This window comes from Mandrillus leucophaeus, unplaced genomic scaffold (assembly GCF_000951045.1).
Source record: "Mandrillus leucophaeus isolate KB7577 unplaced genomic scaffold, Mleu.le_1.0 Scaffold572, whole genome shotgun sequence".
Lineage (NCBI taxonomy): Eukaryota > Metazoa > Chordata > Mammalia > Primates > Cercopithecidae > Mandrillus > Mandrillus leucophaeus.
In genome coordinates this window covers 522,208-533,847 of record NW_012106164.1, presented here as the reverse complement: position 1 = coordinate 533,847, position 11,640 = coordinate 522,208, and the positions used below count along the sequence as shown (strand labels likewise).

General features: G+C 43.3%; 1 protein-coding gene across 2 annotated transcripts in view; it reads right to left on the bottom strand.

Annotated features, from left to right (window-relative positions):
* TNFSF8 (tumor necrosis factor (ligand) superfamily, member 8) overlaps positions 1 to 11,640 on the bottom strand; it is a 39,644-nt gene that overhangs the window by 4,742 nt on the left and 23,262 nt on the right. The window contains exons 3-4 of one of the 2 annotated variants that reach the window (XM_011998482.1): positions 7,807 to 7,878; positions 6,222 to 6,320 (exon numbers count right to left, since the gene is read on the bottom strand). In XM_011998482.1, coding sequence (XP_011853872.1) covers positions 6,222 to 6,320; positions 7,807 to 7,878 — 171 coding nt within the window. Of the gene's footprint in view, positions 1 to 3,153; positions 6,321 to 7,806; positions 7,879 to 11,640 lie in introns of those variants that run through there. The other variant, XM_011998481.1, reaches the window with a different exon arrangement.

The following is an 11,640-nucleotide window of genomic DNA, read 5'->3' as shown; positions in this document are numbered from 1 at the left end:
CCTATTTCTTTTTTTCTTTTTCTTTTTCTTTTTCTTTTGAGACGGAGTCTTGTTCTGTTGCCTAGGCTGGAGGGCAGTGACATGATCTCGGCTCACTGCAACCTCCGCCTCCTGGGTTCATGCGATTCTCCTGCCTCAGCCTCCCAAGTAGCTGGGATTACAGGCACATACCACCACGCTCAGCTAATTTTTTGTATTTTTAGTAGAGATGGGGTTTCACTATTTTGGCCAGACTCGTCTTAAACTCCTGACCTCATGATCCGCCCGCCACGGCCTCCCAAAGTGCTGGAATTACAGGTGTGAGCCACTGCGCCTGGCTCAATGATGCCTATTTCATTGGGTTGCTTTGAAGATTAAATAAGAGAGTGCAGGAAAAGTCATAACATGTAAGAGCTTGATAAATGGTCATTATCACTGTCAATTCCAAGAACAATGGGGAGATACTATTGCTGTCTGGAGATGGGATTTTTAAGGAGTAAGACTGGAGGCAATGCTGTGGCTTAGGAGGTATCCAGAGTAGTGGCTGAAACTAGGAAACTGGAGGAATTAGTTGGATGTTAATTGAGTAGGACATGAGAAGAAGGATCTTCACAGACTGAGATAGTCCTTGATATTTGGAATGTAGCAATAGTGTTAAGTTCAGGATGAGTATGGTGGGGTTGGTTTGTACATAATGGTGAGGTCAGTTTGTACATGTTGTTATTGTATTCATGAGGAATCAGTTGCAGAGAAGAGACTTCACTTTAGCTTGTTTGGCAGGAAGGGGTTTATCACAGGATATTAAATGGCTTGTAGAATTGTCAGGAGGTCTGAGGAAACAGGATCGAGATTGAGCTTTTAGGAGCAACCTATAATGTGACAGCTAGGAACTGGGCTGCTATAGTAGCTGCTCTCTCTTCAATAATCTTGCAATCAGGAAGTTTGCCCCTCTAGAACCACAAAACTGCTGCCGCCAACAGGAAACCACTACAATCAGGAAGCTGCTACTGTTGCCAGGCTCCAGAACCAGTGCACATCTGCAACAGACTACATTAGCAGAATGGATGCTTCTCCCCCACCACCTAGGCTCACCCCAACTACTAAGCTCGTATTTGAACATTAAAACCTCTGCAAATGAAGCTGCAGAAAAACCAATCACTTTCACAGATGTGCTTGCTGGCTGGATGGACAAACATTCCAAAATTCTGTCCATTTCAGACTAAATAGTACTAGAGCCCGAGCTGCAAAAGAATAAGGAAAGTATATTTTTAGCATTCCAACATGTGGAGCAGGAGAAGGCACACTAGAACAGTGTTTTGGAAACTGAGGGTTGTAACTTAAGAGAGCATCATAAAATCAATTTAGATGGTTACAGTAAGTTTTTTCTTTTTTTTTTTTTCCTTAGTCCTTGTTGGCAACATGACATTTCTTCTGGGTCATGGTAGAAAAAAAACCTGGGAAGTCATTATACTAGACATTGAGTGACAATCTTCCATTGCAGAGTTTCAGGAGAGAACTGTGAGAGGAGCCCATGAGGAATATGGACATTTGATCTTGGGGGAGAAATCTTCTGGAGCTGTGCTTGTCCTTCATGCTTTCTGGTGTTTGTTTACTCTCCAGGAAGAGAGCTAGATCCAGGGACGCCCCAGAGTGCACTGAAAGGCATATTTCAAACCCATGCTAATGAGGGCTGATTTTGCAGTGGCTTGGCAGAGCTGTAGCACACACCATGTTGGGTTGTGAACTGACCTGGCACTCACTGGCACTTGGGACATGTGTGTTGAATGAATGTACAGAGCAGAGAAGTACTTAGAAAGGATGGAAGGAGCCATTCAGATTCCAGAGACTAAGCTCCAGGTCATGAGCTCTGATCATAGAGGGGTCTAAACCGTCATGAGCCATGGTTAACTCAGTGTCTTTGTGACACCATTTATAATTTTCCAAGAATATTTTTGCTGTATAGAAAAATGGCAGCCAGGGGTGGGAGGTGTGCAAGAAGAAGAAGTGCTTATTGTAGCTTTGTGTGTAACAGCAAAAACCTAAAAGCAAGTTAAATGTTTTAGCATAGAAGAATGGACAAACTCTGGTATATTCAAACAATTAAATATATAGCAGTTACTCTACCATAACTCTACTATCTAATTCCTTCTCAGAATCCCCAATCACATAAAGGATGGCTCAGAGACTAGCCTAGTGCCCTAAGAGGTTTCGATGTGAACAGGTACTAAAGGAGGAAGTGCTGAGGGAAGCTGGCAGAATCTGCTGAACAAGGGAGCCTCCCACAATCCCAGGAATACCACTTACTCTGGGATGGAAGGGACAAACCCCTTAAATTAAAAGGATGGAGAAGTCAGCCTGTATCATCTCTAGAACACTCCTGAGAGATCTGCCAGACTTGATGGAAGTCCCATTGGATGGAAGCCCAGCAGGGAGCAGACACTTGTGAAGTCCTCGAGTGTGGTTAGTGAGAGAGCTGGTATTTGAGCCCAGTCTCCTATGCCAATCTCCATTATTTCCCACCAGCCTTGATAGGGCCTCCTGTAGCCTTTCTGCAAAACCTCAGGTCACGTCTTTCCAGCCTTACATTGGACAGTCCCCCACATTCAGAGGTTTCCTCTGCTCTTCCCTGCTCTCACCCTGGTGACTCCAGGATGGTGATTTGAGTGTGAGACACAGGTGGTCTCTATCCTCTATAGACTCAGTACATGGTCAATATATGATTCAGAAAAGGGTTAGAGGCCAGGTGTGGTAGCTCACACCTGTAATCCCAGCACTTTGAAAGGCCAGGGTGGGCAGATTGCTTGAGGTCAGGAGTTCGAGATCAGCCTGACCAACATGGTGAAAACCTGTCTCTACTAAAAATGCAAAAATCAGCTGGGCGTGGTGATGTGTGCCTGTAGTCCCAGCTATTCAGGAGGCTGCGGTAGGAGGATCACTTGAACCCAAGAAGAGGAGGCTGCAGAGAGCCGAGATCGCACCACTGCACTCCAGTTTGGATGAATCTACATTGACTTGTTATTTTTTTATCAGCTCACTCACCATCTTCCTCTACAAGTTCTGCAAGTACACTGAGTGTCTGTGTGTGGTGAGGAGGTGGGGTTCAGAGGGTAGGAGGAAGGGAAGGAGCTCAAGTTGAGTTTTTACCAAAGAGGCATATGTGTTAGGTAGCCTGGGTTCCCAGTTAAATAAATTATTTATTTTACTTGCATAGATATCATTTTACTCGCAGAGTATCATTTGCTCATAACATTCCCAGGGGCTGGTTAACCCTCAAGAGTAACAGAATCTAGTTTTAAACTTCCTGGGTTGCCCACTTCCTACATATCTATCAGTTGATTTATGAATGATTATTCTCTTTCTTTTTTTTTTTGTTTGGTTACATTATTCATTTAAATGATGTACCCCTTGTGTCTTTAGGTGTTGGCTTTCTAAGCATTGCTTGACAGAGACTGCGATTAGAAACCACTCACAGTGCAAAAGTCAGGGACCTCTGCTTAGAGAACAGTTGGTGAAAAATGAAAATGCAATCTTTCTCGAGTTAGAATGTGAGATGGCAGAAAATTTGCTTCGTTAACACACAGTTGGGTTGCATATACCTTTTCAAGAATGCATGAGTTGTTTAAGCAAGATTCACTTGTCCTACGCAGTTAGTGTGTAACTCAAATGCCAGCCGTTTCCCTGTTTTTCTTAGCTTTGAGTCTCAATGTCTGTTTTTTACCACAGACCACTTGGCTTGCTGAATTCAACACCTCTTCCAATGCCTGCTTCTCCCAAAGAATCTACTCACAGAAAGAGTTAAAGAGAAATGTAGACTTTACTGAATATTTCAAAGAGGAGACCTAGGAGGAGGTTGACATAGCACACTGCTCAGCAGATGACTTAAATTTTTCCCTTAGCCATTTTTGTTCTCTCAAGTCCCTCTCATCCATAACACCGCTGCTGATTTGTTCTTTCTTTCTTTCTTTTAAATCTTTTCTAGCTTTTCTTCTGACAAACTTTGCTGGAGTCCTACTCCTTTTCTCTCCTTCTTGAGAAAAATGCGAATTTTGCTCCATGTTTTAGTATAGCAGGGAAGCTTCCATCTTTTTTTTTACTGAAGCATAACCTCAGGGCCTACATTCCATCTCAAACGGCTTGTCAAGGTCCTTCCATGAATAAGATGTTCCTCCAAAGATGATGTACAGATGCCAAGTTGGATATAGCTAGAGAAATCTCATGGTTACCCCAATCAGGAGAGAGGTTGCTGTTTCTCAGAAGTCCTCCTCCCCACTTCCAGGGTCATCATTATCTGTCAACAACTTTGTGGGGATTTAAAAACCCTCACGGAACTGGTTTTCTGAGAGGTGTTTGAAGCAGGAATATAATCTGCAGGAGATGCAGCAGCCATTCCCCGGCTGTTGCACACTGATTGTTTGCTAAAGGCACAACGCTATCCTGACCAGAAATGAAAAATGCCTGCTGCTCAATTATTGTCAACCTAACTGGAATAGAGTCAGGCCTCGTCAGATGGTTTCCCAAACACCCAGATGAGATGGTGTCTTAGATTCTGGATGGTCAGCATGGTAGTTCTTTCCATTACATCCTTGAGATCCTGCTGTTGACATCATTCAGCAGGGCACCCTGAACTTTGTTCCCATATTCTGGTTTTGCTGAGATGAGATGCAGTCAGGTGCTACTAGTGTCTTCAATTGTATACTGGGGTAGGGTGGCCTTATTTTGGTTGAAGAGCTTCCAAAATTGTGTCAGAATCTCAGTTCCCAGGGGCTGCTCTTCTGAGATGGAAGAGGTTTTGAAGCAATTCAAACCCAGTCCTTTCATTTTCTAGACTTGGATCCTGAGTTCCGGGGAGGGGAAGGTATAGTGAATTCTTATAATTTTTGTTGCCTTGGCAACCATTTTGTATACAAGTTTAATTTTTTCATACCAGAAGCTGGGCTTGGTCACCCTTGATATGGGTTTCCAGTTCTATACCAGACCTCTAGCCAAGACAAGAACCTAGAGGCATCTCTCCTCCCTAGCAGACTGGATTCCCCACTTTTCTGTTACTTCCTTCAGACCATTCAGGCATTTGCCAGTGAATTGAGAGTGACCACACCCTATTTATTTACCTACATTGTTAACTCCCTTGCTCTCTCTCTCTGACTTCTCATTCCTGTCTCATGTAACCCAGAGAAGGAGGACTGCCCTTCAGACTCATTATGCCCTTTCTGTCCAGGATCTGTAAGTAAAAGTCTTCAAACTTGTTTTCCATTGTGGTGGTGTATTAAATTTATGCTTTCCATCTCAGGAATGGGGGGCTGTCCCAGGCCTGGTTTTCCCTGGGGGTTCCTAGGGGCAGGGTCATGTGGAGCACAAGGTCAGCTTCCCAGTGCCAAAGTGATAGTCAGATAGGCATAAACTGGGCATGGTTCAGTCACAAGGGTATCTGCCAGTATAGGGAAGTTTCCTGTGTGAAAGAGTCCTTGATCGCAACTTGGACAACTAAGCATTAGGCCATCTGCAGATAAAAGAAGTATCCCATGAAGGGCACAGTGTAAACACTCACACCCAGCTCCCCTTCATTTCCCATTAGGGCAGAGTTGCTAGCTGCTCTGATACTGGAGCCCCATTTTATCTGGAGGCTCTCAAAACAGAAGAAATAGATCAAGACCATACAGTGAATTAGTGGTTGGGCTGGGACATCCATTCATCCCTTCTGATTCCCATGTGGGGCTCTGCCCACCACACTACATTGCTTCCCTGCCTGCTATCTGAAAGATACTTCACTCAGAACTCTCTTTTTAACCCTGGAGCTATATCTTTCCAAGAGACAGAAGGCAAGGTATACTATTTAATACCCTGTGCAGTTTGTCTTGGTCTAAAGTTTTCTTTTTGCCCAAGTGTTTGGAGGGATGAAATACTGTATGGTAGAGAGGCGCTTTCTTCCTGAAGGCCAAGAGAAACTGTTCAGTCTGAATTACTGTATAAGAACACGGACAACACATTCTCAAGAGGAAAGGTGCTTGTATCTATGTACTGGAATGTATCCACATTGACTGATACGGTGGTGTTGACCTGCAGGTAATCCAGCAAGAATTGAGAGAGATTCTGGTACACGTGTTTGGTTTGCATTCCAGACTCACACACTGTCACCAGGGCCTGTTTTTTGATATGCTTGTTGATGAGAAGCTCCAACTTCAGATCGACAGAATTATTTGGGCATTGTACGAGAAACTGCAGTTGGCAAATGATGAAGTACAAACCAGGGGACTGGATCACCAGATTCCCATCCTGATATCTGACTCCATGGAGAATGCCATCTTTGTTCCAAGACAATTTGGTTTTGTTTAGATGCTTTGCCACTAGAAAGAGAAGTACAGAAAACAGAATTATTGAGAAGATTGTAGGTATGCATTGCAAAACTAAGTCTTTATTCAAAGTTTCCCATTCAAGACCCATGTTTTCTGTAATGTTCCAATCATCTGAATATCTTCCATGTTACTCCCTCTAGAGTCTACTTATTACTCAAGGCACAGGTATAAAACCACCCCACTTCCTTTTCTTCAACACTCAAAACTGGAGGGTCAGAACACACATGATACTTTACTTCTACCTCCTATAGAATGGTTTTCCACGGAATCATTATCATATTATACTATTCTATGATGATGATGATGATCTTTCCCTTTTCAGACTATAAGCTCCTGGACTCTGTTCTCCACAAAGTCGGAACTATCCTGTTCATTTATCATGAATGGGCATTGCAGAAGGTATCAGAGATAGGAAATTCAATAATATTGAGTTTGATAGGCATTGTAGAAAGTGCAAGGTAGGACATTCAATAATATTATTCAGTTAATAACTAATTTAGGTATGAAGATTTCCAGGAGAATCGCCATGAATTTTCACATTAAGATGTATCCTCTAATGGTTCATTGTCTGAATTTTTGAATGCCTTCTTTCCTTCAAAGAGCAGCCAAAAATAATCGTGTAGGTCCCCCATGTGCCTATTAAGGGGCTCTTGCCATCTGGGATTTATTGAAAAGCAGAGAATTAGCAGACCCTCTAAACTGACAAGTTTGTGTTGGAGGGTGAGTCTCTAAGTCCTAACACATGAAAATTAGCACTGACTGGTAAGGGTGACTTTCAGGGCCGGGAAGCTGGCATGCTAGTTTTAATTGCTTCCATGCTTTCCCTTTAAACCTTGTTGCAATTCAACTGAAGAGTGAGAACTAATCTAACTGCAAAATTGAATTTTTAAAATGAGCAGGATGGCTATTCAGAGAATCTTGGCCATCTCTCTCTCATCCTGCAGTCTAAAGTGCCTCTTATTGCTTCATTTGTAAGGGATCTCTTACCTGAAGCACACTGCAATATGCAAATTGGCCCTGTGCTGACATGTTCATTAAGCTGTCAATCTGCGGACAAGGCAATTTTATGGTTCCCTTGTGAATAACTTCAAAGAGGCAGAGATTAAGTGCCTGTCTCCCTTGCATTAGGAAAAGGACTGTGTACTCTGCTGAAACTGGTAGGTAGCTGAATAAGAAGGGGTGAGGGGTGAGGGGTGGGGCTGGTGGTGGAAGTGATGGTGGGGACCATGAATGCCCACAGAGGCCAGGCAACATAAAGGAGTGAATGGGGCGAGGAAAGAGAAGACTTGTAGCTTTGGAGAATAACACTCTCCCCGCTAAGACATTCAAATTCAAATTACAAAAAAATATCCTGCAGACTAAACAGTACACATCTGCAGGTCACATTTGACCATGGGACTCTAATTGTGACTTCTGTTGCTGAAAAGCCACAGAAGCGGTTTTCATATGTTTAGGTTTCCCGGGTTTGGTTACTGACCTTGGAGGTAGGCCCATGACTTCTTGAATGGAGCCCTTTTCAGGATACATAAGAGGTCTTCTGAGCAATTTCCTAAAAATAAGGAGATGATATATTAAAATGTCTTTTGGTGTTTTGGTATCTGGAGATACCAGATCTTTTTCTATGACCCTTTGATGCAGACAATTACCATTCTGTTTTCCATTTTGAGAATAAGGAGAAATGCTCTTTATTTCTCATTTTGCCATCAGGTATTTTAGGATTTTAATTTTTTAAATTCTTTTTTATTGATTGCTACCACTTGGGCTTTTATGGAAGACTGTGGACATCGGGGAAGGAAACAAATATGACATCCATTCCTACAATGTGTCAGGTGCCATTTTTTGCCACTATACGTATTTCATCTCCTTAATCTTTGCAGCAACTCTATGACAGGGGTATTATTAAGTCCCTTTTACAGATGGGAAAAAAATCTGGGGACCAGGCAGGTGAAATACATTGTTTCATGGCGCCTTGCCAGGCAGTGGCAGTGAGAATGATAATACTGATAGTAAATACTGTCAACTTACCCACCATATGCCAGAAACTAGTCTGGGTACTTTTACAGCTGGGTAATGTATCAGCTAATCTAGTTCTCAGACTAATCCTACAGGGTTAACTTTGATGCCGAGAGATGGTCAATACCATCACTTAAGTTCAGGCAAGTTTGTGTAAATGCTGGAATTGCCCATGGCTAATTCCAGAGGCCAGGTTTCTTGTTCTAGGCTATTTTGCTAGACAACAAAGATAAAAACATCTTGGTGTTCAATTTTAAGGGGACACAGGGTTAAATAAATCTTAGCAGAAGTCCTACTATTTGGAGCTTCCTTGGCAGAGGCAAATATAATATTATGTTATTATTTATTATTGTATTTAAGAAATAAAAATGTTTTTCATATATTCACCAGTGATGGTGGCTTAGCTTTTTTAAAATCATAGTAACTACTTAATATTTTGTATGCACAGATTCAAATTATACATTTCCTGCAATGACTCTTGAATTCAACTTATTCAGAGTGAATCTCTTCTTTGATCCTTCGTTTCCCCAAGTGTAAAACTGGGCAATCTTTGACCTGACATGGACATCTTTTCAAAGATGCCATCAGAGATGACCATTCAGTCCATCCATTAGAGACTAGGCAACCAAAGGCCCATTCAACGGAGCAGCCACACCCTGGGATGTTTGCTCACTACATTGCCAAGTAGTACCTGCTGGGCTCACAACCTCTCCCATTGCAATCTCTGCCCAGCCCTAAGAAAGTCCCTCCTGGCCACCTTCATAGCTTCATGGGGGCTTTGGAGTGGTTCAAAGTTAAATGAAGAGTTCCCTCTGCTGTCTGAACAAGCTCACTGCGAGAGGCATCCCCGGCAGAAGCAGGGGCAGTTTTCCTCCTTATCTGCTGCATCCACATAGAGCTTCTGGTCCAAAGCTCTCTTGGTGGTGAGGGCCAGTGGGTCAGCTGTCATTCTCTTGGTTACATCCTCATGCATCCTCTGATCAGTGCTCTGGTCCTGCCTGTTGCAGCCCACAGCCCATGCTCTTGGGGTGTGTAGTCAGAACCCCAACACTGATGGCTGCTTATGCTCCTAATGGATTGTGACTATGGTTAGAGAGTCCTCCTGGCCTAACCTCCTACTCTAAGATGTAGAACATTAAGTCAGGGAGACAGATCTGGCTGAGTCTGTTTGCATGGAAGCCCTTTCTGACTCCTTTTGCCTGCAGGATCAGGCCCAAATTCCTCAGCATGGCTTTCATGGTCCCTCACTCTGAACCTACTAAACTCTCTGGTCTCATCCCTCACCTTCCCTTCTCCCCTTTCCCTTTATGTTCCAATAGTAATAATAATGAGGAGGAGCAGTGATAATAATATGAATGATCATAACTAATGCATGTTGAGTGACAGCCATTTTCCAGGTACTCTGCTAAGCATGCGTTATTTCATTTAATTCTCACAACCACACCATGAGAGAGATACCATAATTAATTCTATCGTGTACATAAGGAAATGGACTCTTTTAAAGGTTAAGTGACTTGTTCACATTCACACAGGTAGTCAGGGGTGGAGTAGAGATCCAAACTCAGGCTGCCTGACCACTGCCTGAGTGGATTCCTGACCGCTGTCCTGGAGTTTGGGGCTTTGCAGTCCCCCTAAACATACCATTTAGGTATGTTGATTTATCATTACACCTTGGCACCTGCTGGGCTCTCTACCTGGACTGCCTCCTTCACCAGACAAGTTATTCCTCATTTGAAACACAGCCTAGCAGTCAACTCCTCTAGGATACTTCCCTTTGCCTATTTGCCTCTTCTATTAGACAGTGAACCCTCAGGGCAGAGACTTCTGTTTATAAACCCCCACTGCCCAGCCTAGCAGATGCTCTGTAAATGTTTGTTGAATTGAATCACCTAGTTCATCTTTCTTGTTTCCCTCTGTGGATACCGAGTAAGTACTTAGGGCAACAGGCAGGTGAACCAGGATGCTTGACTTGCCTTTTGCCTGAGGGCTAGAATAACACGGGGCCTCATTCTCCCACTGGCTTTGCAGGTCAGGCTAGATTAGATGGGAAGATAAGACTCATACCTTGGGCTGAGGCCAGCACATAACATCAAGAACAGGCTCTGTTCATTGGCCGAAGGCCCCCTCACACTGTGCCCCTTACTCCTTATGGCAGGTGAGCTGTAAACAGGTGGCTGGAGAAGTGCAAGCCCAGGCTTGCCTCTCACACATTCTGGTTCTTTTGTTGTTTTTTTCCCCTTTGGTCTTCAAATGTTTAGTGGGGTGACCTCAGTTGTAATTCTGAGAAACCCGAGGATGGAAAAAAAAAAAAAAGAAAAAAAAGCACCTTATTTTGAAACATTTGCATTTCCTGAAGTCAAATGGCATGGTATATTTTAGTTTTTCTTTAAAAATCATTTAGATGGTTTCTAGCTAAAGGGAAAAACACAGGCAGCCCCTTTTAGGAATGATGTTGCCAGAGCTGGTTCAGAAAGGAGCTAAAAGCAGGAAGCTAGAGGAGCTATTGAGGGAATGGGCTGTTAAATTTGGAGAAGACCCCAGAAGACGGCACAGCCTCTGTCCTTTAATGCATGAAGAAGCTGTCGGCACGCCGCGGGGCCCAAGCACTAAACCTCCAAGTGGAAGAGGAAGGAGATGAAGCCCTCAGCTAACAGCTAACACTGCTAATCCCCATTTCTCAGATGCAGCAATGGAAAGACCTACACCAAAAACACCTACGTCACACTGTGAGTCACAGTGCCAGCAGCTCACAGAGTTGACCAGTCAGTGCTACTCAAAAAAGAGGTAGGCTGCTTTGGAGGTCATGAGGCTCTTGTCAAGAGCTAGATGAACATTTCACGGGTCATCAGCCATGTGGCCTGAGTCTTCTCATCACCCTGTGAGTCTATGATGTAACTTTCTTTTTTGGTTATGAAGACTGAAAAACGTGACTTATAAATGGTGGCATTACATGCAGCTGAAATCCTGCAATGTCCCTGGAATTCTGAAGACTGGGAGCAGAGGGAGCAAAAAGTGATGTCTGGAGAGGTTTAGTTTGAAGAACAGAGCATCAGAGTGGGGGAAATGAGAACTGTGCAAGTCACAGCTCAGCTGATGACCTAGGAATTAGAATTCTGGGATGTCTCCTCTCTGGGCTCTAGTGTTCCTATTAGGTTTGTGCAAAAGTAATCGTGGTTTTGGTATTAAAAGTAATAACAAAAACGGCAATTACTTCTGCACCAATCTAATAGATGAAGGGCAGTGTGGATTTGACGATCTATCTTTTTTTTTTTTTTTTTGAGATGGAGTCTCGCTCTGT